At 42.3% G+C, this 17742-nt stretch overlaps 1 protein-coding gene across 1 annotated transcript in view; it reads right to left on the bottom strand.

The window, feature by feature from the left end:
• Positions 1–17742, bottom strand: part of MTCH1 (mitochondrial carrier 1) — a 360468-nt gene that overhangs the window by 181326 nt on the left and 161400 nt on the right. The window contains exons 5-9 of the mRNA XM_086923273.1: positions 14864–14921; positions 13773–13824; positions 13604–13663; positions 8805–8898; positions 5595–5642 (exon numbers count right to left, since the gene is read on the bottom strand). Coding sequence (XP_086779399.1) covers positions 5595–5642; positions 8805–8898; positions 13604–13663; positions 13773–13824; positions 14864–14921 — 312 coding nt within the window. The remainder of the gene's footprint in view (positions 1–5594; positions 5643–8804; positions 8899–13603; positions 13664–13772; positions 13825–14863; positions 14922–17742) is intronic.

Here is a 17742-nt window from a genome sequence, read left to right as displayed (position 1 = left end):
AGCTGTGCCTCTGCATAAGGGTGTTTGGGTGGGCAGCTCAGGAGCATGCTGTGCCTCAGCATTAAGGGTGTTTGAGCGGGTGGCTCAGGAGCATGCTGTGCCTCTGCATAAGGGTGTTTGGTTGGGTGGCTCAGGAGCAAGCTGTACCTCGGCATATGTGGGTGGGGCTCTGAGCTAGCACTCTGCGCTGGGATGGTACTCACAACCCTCAGTGTTTTCTCCATCCTCAGCCCCACTCTTGTTGAGGCCGAAGATGTCACCTTGCGTTTTTAGGTCTCACCTGGAGTGAGCAGCGCATGCGCTGCACTCGCCATGCGAGGGCTTCTTGGAATCTATACGATTGCAGAAGTTGTGTCGCTGCTTCGCCTACAATTCTGATTTGTGGGCGTCGTTTTGCGTCCTGGATGATGCAAAACACAGTGTAATGATTGCACCGGAGGAAATCATTACACTGAGGGTTGCCACCATGTCCGCTTTTGGCCCCGCCCACCGGGATTTGATCTTTTACTCACAGAAATTACACAGTGCCTTTATCTTGTGGCTCAGCACTATTTTCTTTCACTCGTTTTTAGCAGCAGGGAAGGGGCGCGTGAACCCTAGTTTCTGTAGCATGCTTGCTCTCCCTGCTCTTCGGTTGGGGCGAGGGGGCCAGTATCCACCCATGCTCCGGCTGCAGCGCAGTCCTCTTTCACTTTCGGGACAGCGCTTGTTTTGAGTTGGCTTGTGGACAGGCTCTGTTTCTAGTCTCTGGTCACTGTCTGTGTTGGTTAGTTCTTTTGCTGTGTTTACGTTTCCCCCACAGTGAAAGATTCCGCTATGGGAAGCGTTTGCTCTTTGGTACCTTCAGACCTGACCTGAGCTCATACAGCCTGCCTGCTGGCTCTGCGAGGGAGGAATTTTTTAAACGCTTCTGCTTAATAATATAATATTTTTACGTATTTGTTGCATAATTTACTAGCCACATAGTTTCATGGCCCGGCTCGTGCACAGTTCTTAGAGTCAATACTAACCCTTGGCTCTGCTCTACCTGCTAATTTGTTGGCTCGCTGCCCCGTTTATTCCAAGCCTCTGCAGCCTTTCACTCCTTGGGTGTTCGCAGCTCAGAATCCTTAGTTTACTTAGTGCCCACCTTGGGAAATCCTGGCATTAGATGATCACTGCCATTCACCTCTAGGGGGCGGGCAGTGCTTGATTATGGACCAGCCTGTGTCTGGGGAAGAGACGGACCCTGTGGCTAGGAGGGCCAGCCAAAACTCGACCCTGCCCGACCCGGCTATCTGTCATGGTGCAACTGGGGGCTGCCTCCACTTAGGGCCCTTTGTGCCACCCTGCACCAATCCTTGTGCTAATGCCCTTAATCCGCAGGTTCTACGCGCTGAGACGGCCAGCATCTCGTAGCAGTGCCGCTGGCGGACAGGATTTGGTGCGGTTTCACAACAGGCAGACATGCGAAGTGAAACATGATATAAATACATGTAGCCGCAAGCTGGCAAGTGTAAGCAGAGGGGGTGTGAGGGTCCCCACGAAGAAGCTCTTCGCATGTGGGCCGCGCAAGCTCACCAAACAATGTGGAAGCAGCTTTCCAGAGCCTAGGAGTGTCTTTCAGTTTTTTGGGGATGAGTAAGCTTTGCTCTTTTTGGAGGAGAAGACGGGGTTATCTGATAGGTAATTTGTTGACCAAGTGGCGTATTTCTGGGCTTTTTTTTTGTTTGTCTCACAGCTGGGTAGATTCCTGGCAAGCTATGCAACGCCAGGAAGAGCGCTGAACGCCAGCCTAGGTGCTCTAAAAAGTAAATCAGACGCAATTGTTGCAAAGATCGCCACAGTTTGAGAGAGACAGCGTTTTTCGGCAACAAATGCCATCAGAAGGTCTATAAAAGTGGGGAGACAGAGAGAAGTATGCAGGGGTAACGGGCAGGGGCTGTGGACCGAGTAGTATACTATGCACTCCTTTGTGTCAAGGCAGCGTACTGTTGCGTGAATATGATTTTACCTTCAGAAAAAAAAACGAGGCATTTGGCACTATAGAAACAGTTGGTTTAATTAAATACTTTGGCCAAGGGCACAGTTACAGAAGCGGGTCTGAGGACTTTTCAAAGTACATTCAATCTGAGCAGGGTTTTATAATTTGTTTGGGTATCATAAAGTACTTATGACAATCCATTTTTAGGCCGAGCCTGGGCATTGCATACACTGCTTTGCGAGGCGTGCTGTATCGGGTAGGGACTTGAAGCTCCGCCCACTCTCCATCCATATTTTTCATTGGCTTATGTCATTGTAATTGCTTTTAATGCACTAGGTGTCACAATTGCAAGTTTAAGCTATTGGCATTGTAAATGACAATGGCTTTTATTGATCTGTTTTAAAAACACATAAGAAAAATGCATTTTCATTTACAATGCTAATAGCTCAAACTCTTGAAAATGCGAGACCTATTGCATTGCAAATGCTTAGTATCGCTTGAAGGCACTTAAGGAGAAAATGAGTGGAATGCACATAGGCTAGGTCGCCAATACACCCTGCTTCATCTTCTTTGATATCAAGTAGGTCTTGTTCGTGAGAGAGGTCTCAGTGGATGAGTGTCACTGCAGCTTTAGGTGTGCCAAAATGACTTTTCACTTCTGTACCCCAAAGTTTACTTGCAGCGAAAGGCAATACAGAAGTCACAGGAGGACTCCTGATCGTGCAAGAGACAGAGTTTGGAGATGCTGTGCTGGTCAGCTCAGGCGTTCTATAAACTGTGGACAAAATCAGAAGGGTGTTTGTTCCATCACACTCTTCCTGTCTGCATTCTCTGAGGTGTTTTTTTTATAGAGTTCAAATAAATCTCGACCAAGCCTTGGCCTATAGTGTTATGTACCTGACCTTCAATACGGTCAGTTGGAATTGATGAAACAGTAAGCATACCACACGCAAGGATTGTTCTACAATTGTCGGTGTCAAGAATAGAGAACAGTCAGACCACAGTCCGGCTACATTAAGCCACGAGATTGTCAAAACCGATGATGGATAAAAAACAATTTAGGTGGAGTCGGTTCCCATGAACACTGTGGAATATGGGACGCTTCACGCAGAATCCTGTGACTCGAAGCTTCTTCAAAGACAAGCAATGGAATAGGTCTCGCATTTGCAAGAATTTAAACTATTGGCATTATACATGTCAATGGCATTTATTTATGTGTTGAGAAAACCTGTAAAGTACAAAGTGCATGTACACGCGTTTTCGAGACAGTGCTCTTGACCTCTAACACCAACTGCAAGCTAAATAAACCAGTTGTGCAAGCTGCACAAAAGAAAACAAAGGCACCCTTCCGGTAAAATCCACAAAGCGGACACCGCGTCGGGATGGGGGAGTGGTGTGCGGGCAACCATGTAAAACGGGAAGTGCATGGCCCACTTTCAAGAAAATAATGACAGTGAAAGCGTGATAAAAATTAAAAGAAGAGGAGCCCATAATTATTCATTAAGGGAAGCATCTGGGAGTGGAGTGTGCGGGCGGCCATGAAAAGCGCATGGCCCTCTGACAAAAAAAGAAAGATAATGAAAGCGAAAGTGCACATGGTGCTGCAGTGAAGATAAAAAAAGCATGTTCATTACATAAGATCTTGCATCTACGAGAGTTTAAGCTATTGTCATTTACAATGGCAATAGCTCAAACTCTTGTAAATACGAGACCTCGCCGCTATTGTCCCAGGCTGCTTGAAAGTGAAAGCGGGCATGGCAGAGAAAGCACGCCAGGCCCGCAATAGGAGAAATGCATTAAAGAAAAAGAGTGCTTACAAACTAAATAAGACATGTCGTGTCGCATCCGAAGTAAAGGGGCCAGTCGCCATGGGTGTTTACAAATGCGGAGAAGGCGGTACCAAGGAGGGTCCAACAACCCTAACAACTCGCAAGCCAGCATTTACGAAGGACAATGACACAAGCCAATGAAAAATATCAGTGGATGGTGGGCGGGTGTTCTCTTACATATTCCACTACAACAAGTCTCGCAGCGCATGCGCGCTGACCCAGGCTAGACCTAAAAAGCAAGTGGTAATGTCCGAGCCCAACACTAGATGGCAGGCGTAAGCAAAGCATGTACAACCATATATGCTACAAACATGAAACTGTACACACAAAAAATCCAATAGAAAAAATAATTTGCAAAACTACCATGCAACTTGAAATACCATTGCTCTTATGCATCACTTACTAAAAATGTATGATGCATGCCAATATTTAAAAAATAATAATGGCCTAGCATTATAGCTATTAAAGCATCACCAAGGGTAAAATGAATATAAACCAGGGGCCCAATTCTTAGAGAAAGTCACAAAAGTATATACGGAGGTATATGCATTGGGACATATTTATGACTTTTAGGAAATTAAAGTTTACAGCAGCAGGCCTCGAAACCGTATTTCTAGCAAACGTTTGTGAATCCTATTTTTACATAAGGAAATGTACACATGCAAATTTGCCCATAAAAAATCACCCTGAAAAACGTTGTATTCCTGCCACTGTCAGGAGTACATTTCCATTCTTTTCCAGTCTGAGAGGAGACAGGAGAGGGGTTAATGAATACCGTTACACATGTTAGTTTTTGGTATGCACAGACTCCCAAGACATTCTAAACCTGGAACCACTCCTTTACACCTACGTCCACCCTATGTATGTAGATTTAAGGAAAGCTATCAAAATCGGAGCACTGTTAGAATGTAAACCCTGATATAATATGACCCTTAATATAATCAGTAAGTCAAGTATCACAGCTCTGATATATTGAGAATGCTGCCATAGTTTGTCCAGTCACTGCGGCACCAAAAGAAACAAGTGCATTTATTTTTCTGGACAAGCAGATTATTTTATACATACTGGCCCTTGGACAGGTAGATATTTTTTTTTATCCCACAACTCCTCCTATCACTATCTTAAATATTCTTCAGAAATTGTTTGACATCTTCCTGATCTCTATGAAGTAATATATTAAGATGGCATCACAAATCTTCCTCAGTCGCTATGTAGAAATTGCATAAATGACCAACTCGTCTTCTGTGAACAGTCCAACCCTGCTGCTTTAGGGCTGCCAGATAAATTCTAAGCACTAGTGGAGTGCATTTTCTTCTGTTTGTTCTTGAGTTCTTAGTTGGTCTTTCTCAGATCCCTTGGTCAGGACTTCTGCATCTTCCTGCAAGACTTTCGGTTCTAATATTAAGATGAACAGTGTTCCAGTGTAGGTGTAGTTGTAGGTTTAAATTAATAAATTAAAGTAAGCTCAACTCAAATTTAGCACTTTTGAGCCCTATCAGCTGCAATGTGGAATTCACTGCACACCACGATTCAACACTACCTTACACCATAAAAACAGGCCCTAGCACAGCCTACAAGTCATGACATAACATACCACCACACATTATCAGGTAAAAACAGACCGTGTGATAGCAATACATGAAGACAATATAACATGTACACACATTGCTAGCCAAATAGCATACAAAATGTATATAACAAATGTATACACAAACATAGACATACACCTCAATGGTTTCATTCAAGGATATTTCTCCCTCTATATTTCCCAACAGCAGCAATTCCAAGTATTGCATACTTACCCCCATCACAAACTTTGTGTAGCTTCGGATCACAGATGCTTGGCTAAACTGCAAGTCAATGGGGAGATGAAGAAGTTAAAGACAATTGAACAACATTTAAGTACTTGGATTTTCTTTTAGCTACTTCATATAACAAACATTTAGTACATTTTTTTGAGGCTCATTAGGAAGGCAAGCACCAATTGACATTAACGTTCACTTGTCGATTTCAGTGTTGTGTCCTGATTGTGTATTTATGTATGCCATTTGTAAACTTGATTTGTGTTTTAGGTCCACAAAAAGCTTCATCGCAAGCTAACAACCGATATGACCTGATTTCGAAGCAGCACACTGCTCTTAAGAAACAAAAATCGAGTCTTTGATGGTCATACAGCGGAAAATGTTACAATCACACTTGCACACCACATGAGACCTAACTATTTCACCTCCAGACCAGCTTGTTTATGTTAATTGGAAAAACTAAACATTCTTATAAATGACACCATATTAATCTACTGAAACTCGAGAGTCCTTGGTAGGTTTTGATGAGGTCATTTGTTGCCAAAGCTGGAGGCTTGATCCCGTCTTGAATTGTCAGATTCGTATGCTTACTGTTGTGACTGGATGGTCAAGATACAATACCTATGTGCCTAACCCTTGATGTGAGTCGACTCCTTCCTGGGGTGAGAGCTTTGCATTACATGCTCTTAGACATAGCTTGACATTGGAGACCCCAATGGAGGATTCCTCTGCTAATCAACTCTTTTGTATGTGTAAGCAAATAGAGAATGCAAGTGAAGAAAGCAAATCCAAACAAATTTTGCAGCAACCCCTAATTCTCTTATTTTGCCACAATCCCACTTCTAAACAGAAGTCCCTAGTATCACCATAAGCACTGCAGATACATTTCAAACTGGTAAACAGTTGTTGCCATGGCAAGAAAGATGTACTGGAAGGCAAAAGGAGTTGGTATACATGGGAGCGGGGGTGGTGTTGGAGGTAGGAGTCAGGTCTTCCTTGTGGTTGTAGACATTTGGGCAAGAGGATTGGAGAAGGTCCTTGCTCTAAAGCGCAAAGTGTATCCTGCCCCTGGGCCTTTGAGAAAGTTAAATAAGGGCCTTGTTGTTCGGAAAAAGTATAATTTAGACCGTGTATGGTATGTTTTTGTCTTTTGGAATGGTACATTGCAATATTACTCTCTAACAAAATACACTGGTGCATTACTCCACAGCACAATATTCGAAGACAAACTGTTTTAGGCACAATTAGCTATCAAAGTATATTATCCAGTATACCTATAAATCTAGTGCTCCAGTGTTCCTCCTGGCAAACTTTCCAATGACAATATTTACTTCTGGCACAGTATTTCCTAGACATAACATTTCTCTTGGCGGATTCTTACTGAATTCCTTTCTTTCCTGAACAGGGATCAAAACAGTCAGTATAAAAAAACTGCTTTTATGTGCACAGCTCAGTATTTGTGATAGCCAACCTTTATCAAAACACAACGTTTCATTCCGACACTATTTACAATTGCTTTCCTTTTCAAACACATAAACATTGTTATGGGGATAAAATATGCTGGCCACAGTGTTTGTGAGTGGAAGTCGTTCATCTTGACACAACTATTCTGCTGAGCATTTAGAGTAAATGACACTCTTAAAGCTATTGATACACTGGGAGGGTTTGAGGTATTCCAGACTAGGACAGGCGCACTCCCTAGTGGCCGCACGGTATCGTGTCACTGAGTGTCAGAATCCAGGCAAAAGGGCGGGCGGTAATCCCTCGTAACCGCTCAATGGTGGATCACAAATCCACACTAATTTGTACAAAAACAACAATTGCCCCTGCTCTAGGAAAATATCACAATGCTCGGTGAGCCCTGGTTATGGTTTAGTAATGAGTTACGCACATCAAAAATGTTTCAGAATCAACAGAAAGAAAGTTCAATGAAATATAATCCTTGTTATGGAAAACAGATTTATTGTTCCTCTTGTTCTGGCCAACACGTGTTTCATCGCAGGGAAACAGACTGCGAATCTTCAGGGCCTTTAGGAAAAGAAAGCCGGAAGTAGCGATATGGCCACAAGTGTTATTGTTGCGCTAGAAAGCGTAGTCGGGTAATACCTTGAAAGGTTCATGGGAAAACATCCCCGGGAGGAGAAAAGATTAAAGCTGTTGCGCTAGAATCCGGTATTTAGGCGGGTGCACCTGAAAATATTCAATCTCCCTCCTGTAGTTCCCGGTGCCGTTGTCCGAAAGCGACTACGCTTTCTAGCGCAACAATAACACTTGTGGCCATATCGCTACTTCCGGCTTTCTTTTCCTAAAGGCCCTGAAGATTCGCAGTCTGTTTCCCTGCGATGAAACACGTGTTGGCCAGAACAAGAGGAACAATAAATCTGTTTTCCATAACAAGGATTATATTTCATTGAACTTTCTTTCTGTTGATTCTGAAACATTTTTGATGTGCGTAACTCATTACTAAACCATAACCAGGGCTCACCGAGCATTGTGATAATTTCCTAGAGCAGGGGCAATTGTTGTTTTTGACACTCTTAAAGTCCTACACTTGCAAATGAAATGTTGTGTTTATACCAAAATCAAGAGAGTACGTTCATTCAGAAAATGATTGTGCCTTGAAGCATTACTCCCTGTATTGCGCGTTAAATGCGCATATTGACTGCCACTTGCAATGGAGTGCTCTCCAATCTCTAGTGATAAACAAAATGTTACATTTTGGTTATTTAGTGGCCTTGGCATCACCCAGTGTTAGCTGTGAAAGGCCACACAAATATCAATCACTAGTACCAAACAGCTGTTTTAGAGCTAGAAGGTCACGCTATTACTCCACATCTGCTTGATCAACCTAATTTAGATGTGAAAGGTTATAACCTAGCCTTACAGTTGCTTCAGATCTAGGTTGTGTTAGAGGTGAATGATCCCTTTTTTTTGGTAAGTGAGGGGTTTTCCAACAGATTATGATGAAAGAGGCTGATCAAGGACCTCTCCATCAGGCAGTCCTAGATGCAAAGTGTCAAACTAGCGACTGTTAGTGATCCCCCGTCAGCAGGTGCTACATGTGAAAGTTTACACTGGTCACCAAGGGCCTCTCTCACCCCGAGGCCACAATCTGGCTTGCCAGGGACTACCTTTTTGACCTACATTAGAGGTTGCATAAGTTTAGTTCTTGCCCAATAAACAACCCTCAGAGGAAAAAACATCACTTACATTGTCATCTACAGCGTATGCGTTGATGAAGTGGGACAGAAGATTACAGCACCACAAGAAAAGCACCTCTCCCAATATATGAGGAACCAGACCCCTGGGAGAAAAAAAAATAACACGATATGAAAATGGATAATAGAGGCAACAACTACACCATTAATATCTGCAAAACCTTCAAATGCTGCAGTTTGTCTCGAGACCACAAGATAATAAATCAGAGCTAGCCAATCATTTGTATCACTACAAAGAAAATCTATACCACTGCTCTCACACATAGGAAATTAGCACTTCCAGGCGCTATGTTAAAATGTTAAAAGGCATTTTCTGGTAAAGAAGTTCCTAACAACACATGAGAGTTGATGAGCCATCATTTTTTATGATATCTGCTTGGGTTTAGTAAGAGAAATTGCAAGAAACTCTAATCGTCAAACATGGCTTATCCAGTAGATGAAACAGATACATTAGTGTATGTCTGAAAGGTCTTTTGCCGTATTTTGTCAGGTAAAATATTAAGTGTAAACCATAACAAGATAGACATATGTGCAGTGCGCTTATTTTGTCCAAAAGTGTCTGTCACATTTAGGGAACTAGAGGGTCTTAAAGTTTTGCCTAAGAGATGGTGATTTATTCATATTCGTTAATTCATAGCATTTATATAATGCACTCTGGCTGAGTATCTCTCGGTGCGAGTCTCACTATTGCCTTTTTACAGATATGTTGGGCGGGTACAGTACATGTGCTATGAGGAGAAACTATAACATACCATAAAAAGGTTCTTCCATCATAAGAGTTAAGTTTAATACGGAAAAATCAAAGAAGCGTTTTGTCTTGACTACCAAGCGTTCTCACAAGGTGGGATAGTGAGGAACCGACACACATGGAGATGCTAGATTGTTCCCTTGCTTATACATCCAGCAGCCCAGTATGAAATTCCTTCTGTCAGCTCCAGCAACCACTGTCTAGCCTATGACACACGCTCCTTCCTGCTAAGGCCAGTAGTCAGAATACCTGCAGAATATTCTGCTCTCTACAAATAGCCAATGCATGTAGTTGGCAGACCACCATGCAAGCTGTTACAGTAATCCAGTTTGACAACCACTCAAGAGTTATTTATTTGTTTTTTTCTCTAGGACAAAGTCTGATGAGGACAAATACGTGCTTGTCCCTAAAAATGAGTTCTGGTCGACCCTACCTGCACCCACTAGCTCAAATTGAGCACTGCTCATGGCGATATACCAATTACTTCCATTTTCCGTTACTCTTGCTTCTGAGACAGCTCAGCAGCGTTAGCCATTCATATTAATGATTCTTTTTTTAGATTCAGCCAGGTTTAGACTGTTGCAAGTGGTCCAATTTCTCTGTCAGTCTTTGAAGCAGAACGTCAGCTCCTCGTTCTAATTACGTTTGCAACATCTACAGTACATGAGCAGTACATGCATGAGGAACTTGGGAACAGTAGCTAATTCTGCACATGTAGAGTCTAACATTGGTAAAGAAGACACAGATAACAGCTCACTGATCTGAATGAAGCAGAAGGACTTAAACAGAAATTCAAACACAAACGACAGCAGCATTGAACAGAACTGAGAAAAAGAGCTTGGTAAAAGAACTACTGGGGAATGCCAGAAAGGGCCCAGCTTTTCAAGGTGTATGATGCTGGCACAAGGACAAAAGAAGAAAGAAAGAAAGAAGCACCAGTGATGGAGGGTAAAAGGGGCACAGCCACAGCAGGGGAAACAACGTGAAATCACTGGTTCCCCACCCAAAAACATCTTTAACAATAGAGGCGAGCCAAGCAGACTTCATTCCCTTCATCCATCTCCAGATGCTGCATTTTCCAGCATCTACTCTATAGGAACTTACCTAATTTCCTGTCTTCACTACTTCAATCACCTACTCAGGATGCCCCACTCTCGGACCGTCACCAGCAAAGGGCACAGACAACGGCACTGCCTATTAGTGCCTTGGGCCAGAAGGTATAAGCATTTATCTAGCACAGCAATCTGTACAGCCAGTCTCCATAATCACCTGAAACCTAGAGAACAAAAACACTTACGTAGCATCCTCACAACACATAGGCCCAACCCCATAAACATCCCACTAACTACCACACCCTCTCACACTACAGAAAATACTCAAACTTCCTGCAGTTTATTACAAATCAATAAAATCAATGTTATATAACATCAGTACAGTGCCATACATACAAATTAAAGTTCAGTTTTTGTTAAAAAAGTGTTGCCGGTACAAATACAAGGATAAAAATATCATTAAAAAATCACAGTTGTTAGGGTTGTCGACACAGCGTTTCGGTGTGTAACGATACCACCTTCATCAGGACAAACAATTCTATATAGAAAAAACATACATTGTACTGATGTTATATAACATTGATTTTATTGATTTGTAATAAACTGCTTTTTTAATACAATACACATGTATTTTTTATGATTTTTGGTATTATGATGTTTTCACTATATGTTTAAAATTGAGTAATTTTGTATACTTTTCTATTAAGTCGGCATTGTGAGTTATTAGGGCAATACACTAAATGGCATCTTAATAGTTGAATTTTTTGGGACCTCTCAATGTTTTCACTTCTAAACTCCTTGTCCCTAATTGGATTATAAAGGAGACCTCCCTTGCCGTTTACCGACATTTGATGACAGATATCCAACTCAGGGCTATGTGCAAAATGTAGAATCTATTTTTCAATTCTGTGCGGCCGGGAGAACATGCTAAACAGGAACATTTTCAGATGTGTGGCAAATTTTTGCCAAAACGTGTTAATTCCCTACAGTCTCCCTCAAGCAGGAACACATAGCTGGCACAGCGTGATCCACCAACTTTGTTACTCTTGATCTCCTAAACATGGGAGAACCAGGCATGTGTGGATATTCTATGGGTTCATGGTGCCCACCGGTTATAAATTAGGTCTAGTGCATTATGGTAATTTAGAAAGCAACTGCAGGCGAAATGCTAGTTTAAACAACCAGTCTTTTAGTCACAGGTATCAAGTCTGGGCTGTATGCAAACATACAACCATATACTTTTAAAATCTACAACTCCTAAGGTTCCTATCGCCAGGGTGCCAGATCTCCCTCACCTTAATTGGGTGGCCGGGAGATCACAGTGAACATGACATTTGTCATATTTTTAGCACAACCCCACTCTACATGCTACCTCATGAAGGAAGAAGAAAAGCATTCCTGCTAAGATTTGACCACCAACTTTGTTCCCCTGCGTATTCTCCACATGGGAGATCAGGAGACCAGTCAGCAATTACCTGGGAGGAATGATTTGGAATTTTAAAAAGCAATTGCAAATAAAATGAATGGTGCCTGTCCTCTGCTCACTAGTCTCATCCCTTGACTGTAGGAAAATGTACCACAACCAAATATTAACATCTACTTATCCTAGCCGCTGAAGGAGCCCGCTGTCTCAAAGTAGCCCCGCGGTAACGTCAACCGGGGTAACAGAATCATTCTTTAAGAAAGTGCAAGCATCATCCCTGTGACGTATAAAGCAAGTAGATGCCCAAAGGGAGGACAAAGAGGCAGAAATACCACAGACACGTACCCTAACAGCAACCCCCTCGTACACACACATGCAAGTACCCCCAAAACGAACACGCACATACACACAATCACACAGAATGTTACAGATTCCTTTGGCAGTGTCTTAGGCTACAATTCTAAAAAGGGAGACAGGCAAGTTAAGCAAGTTGGCAAAAAAAATGCAAAGCAATTGGTTCATATGCTTCTGTATAGGAAAGTAGTAATCAATCAACTTATCAGCATGTACTGTTGTGCAATGATTTGGGCAGCCTACATTTATGGTGCTATGCAGGAAACATTATAACTATTACTGCAAACAGGCAGTGCTCAAAGAATTAGGTGAAATATCTGTATAACGGAATGTCACTGCCAACCAATCGATCCTTGAATCCTTTACCAATTACACCACCCACTGGTACTACGCTCAATGCCACTGGTTGGGCAAGCCACAATGCCACTGCTCAATCCCACAATACCACTAGTTGAGTATGCCAACATCTCAGTGCTGGGTAAAGCAGTTTGATTCTCAGAGGAAGACAGTCATACGTCAGAATTAAAAGAAGAATAACAGAACATTTACCAAAGGCAAAGCCTTTGCAGGAGCGAAATGTATGGGATTAAATGTAGCTTCTCATTACTACGATGGAAGCAAAGAAAGATGGATGGAAACTCATCCAGAGCAACAGCGCACCCTGACTACTTAAGGAATGTGTAAGATTAACTTAAGAGATGTGAAAACAACTTAAAAAATTTGTAGGAGCTACAAAAATGGTCAGATGTTACAGCAAAGCAGAAATAAATAATACAAAACAAATACTAGGCAAATTATTATTTTACCTACACAGAAATTCAAAGGATCTCCTTTTCAATTTTCAACTCATATGAAAAGGTTTCCATTGTGAAGATTTATTTAAGAAGCATTCTTCAAATATTTATTCCTACATTTCAATTTTTGTTGTTTAAAAATACATTATTTTACTGCAAGAGGATTTAAATAGTAATGCAATTTTAAAATACGTCTACATTGTTCAAAGGCATTTGCCAAGAAGCAGCACATTTACAAAATTAAAAAATATTGGGATATCACAAAAAAGAATTGTCGTATTAAATACTGGAAGATGCAAGAAATTAATGTGGCCGCAAAATATGCTAAAGCTTACAAGTGATACTCAAAACACCCCAAAAACAACTTGAGAAGATTCAGTGTTACCAATCGCAGGAGCCAACCAGTAAGACAGTACTTACTGGAAGAATCCCATTAGTCCCTCTTCTTTATAAATAGCTGAAATGGACCCGAACACCCCACTGAAAAGAAATAAAACACACGATCAACTACAAGCTGATGAAAAGAAAATATGAAAAGGTTAAAGGATAAAAAAACAGATCTTTTACTGCCTCAAAAAAATATAATTACCTGTACTTTACTTCCCGGCCTATAAATTGCACCATGCAGCGAACAGAGACAACTGTAAAAACAAAAATATAGATAAACATTATCTTTTTAACATCTGAGCAGATGAACATTGCTTAACATTCTGAAATCAGAGTGAAGGTAGCAGAAGTGGCCCTGTGCATTAACAATATCATATGTAAAATAATCCTTGCTACCATAAGCCATTTTAAGGGATCACATTGGAATCTCTTCAAGGCGGACCGTCAAGACAAAATCTGTTGGTCTGCTCCTGCGCCACAAACTTCATCAGAATCTGCACCTCAACCAGACTACCAAACCTTTCGAATGAACTGTCGAAAAACAGATAACGTCTTCCACTTAGGATAATAGTTCTGGCCTCCAAAACAACAGCAAGCAGTTTTAATCAGCAGACGTCTTCATCCTGCACACCTCAAAATTGCATTTTGGGTAAGTGCCCCACAGGCCACAAGTTTAAGACAACATGATTATCTGTGCCAGATTAAAACACACTTCACATGCTATCCATCGTCAGAGGCAGGATGCAAATAAAGTTTGCTTGGCTATCATTTAAAGCCATATAGTACCTCCTATGGGATGCAATAACCATCAAAACACCTTGCCAGCTAAATCAAATGTATTGTAAAGAATTCTATTCAGAAGAAAACGAAACATTATCCTGCTTAGACAATATTTAAACAATATTGCACTAGCTTTCCCTGAAATCTTACCATTCGCTCAACTAAAGGCACTCTCTCATCTTGATCCTTTCATGAAAAGGAAATACACCTCTAATCAAATCACATGGACTTTCAACCAAAACCCCACAGGTTTCTCACCCTCTTGACCATCTACAACTATCAACCTTAACTGTCCACAGAGTATCTAAAAGTATTTCTTTTTTAACGTTAGTGTTCTGAATCCAGTATGCACTATAGAAAAATACAATGTGTTATGATCTAGTTATAGGTATTATCAATGAACATCCCATGAGAGAAAACAAGCCCCATTTGATCACCAACATTACCCAAAATCCTGACATGCCACTCAACGTAATGCCGTGTAAGTAGCAAATCCGGAATATTAACACTCACCATGCAGGGGGTGTGAAACAATCCTGGACAAACACTGGACCATCATCTCATTAGAGGTCTTAAAAAATAAAACAGAACAAAAAGGGATAATAGTCAATCAGGCTGTGAGTGCATTCATGGAGTGTGCATATGTTAAACTCAGTCACTTCACATAGCGACTCAGCCTTCAACAGCCTTCAACCCAAATGTTTTACAGTTGCCTGCAATCACAGCTCTCGCTTGAGTGTGTGACCACCTGTCTATCAGCTCAGATGCCAATCTTTCACAGTAAATCTAAACTCTTCGCATATATATCTCAGCAGTCACAGGAGAGAGGCACAATGTCAGTCTTTTCGAGCCCACCTGCTGCAACCATGCTGTAGACCCGCAACATCACAGGGAACACCCCAGCAAAAGCTCGTGGAATGTTTCTATTGTTTTCCCGTTTTTTATTTCCTCCTATGACTCTGGGGACTTGCATAGATGGCTGCTTGGGCTAGCCATAGAAGACTCCATAACTCTTAGAAAAGATCTGCTTTCACCTCATTTATCCATAGCTGGCCATATGGCCAGGAGGATCATCTCTATTTGACCCCATGATGTCTGAATGAGTTTTGTTGCTATGTATTTCTTAATATTTTTGGTCCTATATTTTCCCTTCAGCTTGCTAGAGGTGCTCTACTTTTTAATGCGCTGTGGTGAAGTTCAGGGATACATGTCTTTGTGCACAAGTCACTGGTGTGGCGACTGTAAATGTCAATCCAGCCCTATAAATAAGATTCTTTATATGTATGTGACACAGGTGTGTTGTTTTGGGGTATAAATTATTACTGAAAACCGATGAATGATGTTGTCTATCTATAGACTGTGCATACCTACACAAGCTGTTGGCTCCCCTGAAGTCTCTGTCTGTATGAGGAAGTACATGTGTACACTCCAATCCATACGACATTCTCTTGAAACCAGTGGGGATTTGTTGCTATTTCCTTTAGTGTGGGGTTACCCCTGCCATTCATGTTGTGCTGTTAGCTGCCTGCTCTTGAGCTTTATGTATTGTGGAGCCTCCAAATGAATTTGACCAGCCGAATTGGTCTGACCTGTCACTCTTTGCTCCAGACGTCCACAACAATTCAGACAAAGGAATTAAATGTGATATTCCCTGATTGAAAGAACTTGTCATGTAAATGAAACCGTATATAAGTTAGCACAAACCTCCTGCTTTTTTAATGGCAGAACCTCTGCTTGGTTGGGAGAATCCCATCAGAATGGAAGGAAGCCCATGAGTCCTGGATGCTACGAACTGTGGAAGAAAAGAAGCTAGGAGAAGTTGGACTGCCCTGGGAGAAGCAGTGCGCCCCTGACCACTGGAGAATCTGTAAATGTCTCAGATAAGTGAAGATCTGTAAATGAGACACCTTAATGCACCAAGACCATATAATACCAAAGGTTCCCTGCAATCCAGCCACCCTGGAAGCAAGATCAAGGCTACACACGTTGCCCAGGTTATGGGGATGCAGCACGCTTTCCCACTTGTACCTGTGAGCTTTCATAGTGACAATCCGCCCTCTTCTGATGGTGTGTCCAAGCCTGCCTTTCACCAGTATCAGAGGGTCCTGCAAGTTCTGAATCTTCACACTCCTGACATCGGTTCTGATCCTGTTGGCTGGAGACAGCAATCCTGAATACAGAACAATTTGGAAACATCTTCCTAGCCCTTAGGATCCCAGAGACAACAGGGTTTAACGTCTCTCTCGGTCTCTTAACCATACAGCTTAGTTTTAAGAGGAAGCAGGTGAAACTTTGGGTTGCAATGAGTGCCCTCACCACAGGAATATGTTTAACATGACCAGTAGTTTTCAGTAACGATTCAGAAAAGGGGGTGGTGATGAACAGAGTGTCTGAATTAAGCAGACCACTCTTACCCAGTCCAAAGATCAGGGCTTGATCCATCACCGTTTTTTAGCTCACTGCACCATCCCAGCTCAGAACTTGGCTATATGCAAATTAGTCCGACCCTGGCCCAGTGCATCATGGGAACAGGGCAGACCAAACTACCAAGCCAATTCTTATACTGGGAAGGAAACAAGCTTCCGGGGACCGGTTTCTGGCATTTCAGCCGTCTTCGGCCCGGCTTGCTTGAATCCTGATGGTGCAATGAGCAAGGGACTCACATCTGAGTATACCCTTCCACGCTTATGGTGGACAAAAACGATTCAGAAAAGGGGGTGGTGATGAACAGAGTGTCTGAATTAAGCAGACCACTCTTACCCAGTCCAAAGATCAGGGCTTGATCCATCACCGTTTTTTAGCTCACTGCACCATCCCAGCTCAGAACTTGGCTATATGCAAATTAGTCCGACCCTGGCCCAGTGCATCATGGGAACAGGGCAAACCAAACTACCAAGCCAATTCTTATACTGGGAAGGAAACAAGCTTCCGGGGACCGGTTTCTGGCATTTCAGCCGTCTTCGGCCCGGCTTGCTTGAATCCTGATGGTGCAATGAGCAAGGGACTCACATCTGAGTATACCCTTCCACGCTTATGGTGGACAAAAACGATTCAGAAAAGGGGGTGGTGATGAACAGAGTGTCTGAATTAAGCAGACCACTCTTACCCAGTCCAAAGATCAGGGCTTGATCCATCACCGTTTTTTAGCTCACTGCACCATCCCAGCTCAGAACTTGGCTATATGCACATTAGTCCGACCCTGGCCCAGTGCATCATGGGAACAGGGCAGACCAAACTACCAAGCCAATTCTTATACTGGGAAGGAAACAAGCTTCCGGGGACCGGTTTCTGGCATTTCAGCCGTCTTCGCCCGGCTTGCTTGAATCCTGATGGTGCAATGAGCAAGGGACTCACATCTGAGTATACCCTTCCACGCTTATGGTGGACAAAAA

The sequence above is a fragment of the Lissotriton vulgaris genome, chromosome 5 (genome assembly GCF_964263255.1).
Source record: "Lissotriton vulgaris chromosome 5, aLisVul1.2, whole genome shotgun sequence".
Classification (NCBI taxonomy): domain Eukaryota; kingdom Metazoa; phylum Chordata; class Amphibia; order Caudata; family Salamandridae; genus Lissotriton; species Lissotriton vulgaris.
Note: the sequence above shows the minus strand (reverse complement) of the source record. Positions and strands in the feature narration are given on the sequence as shown.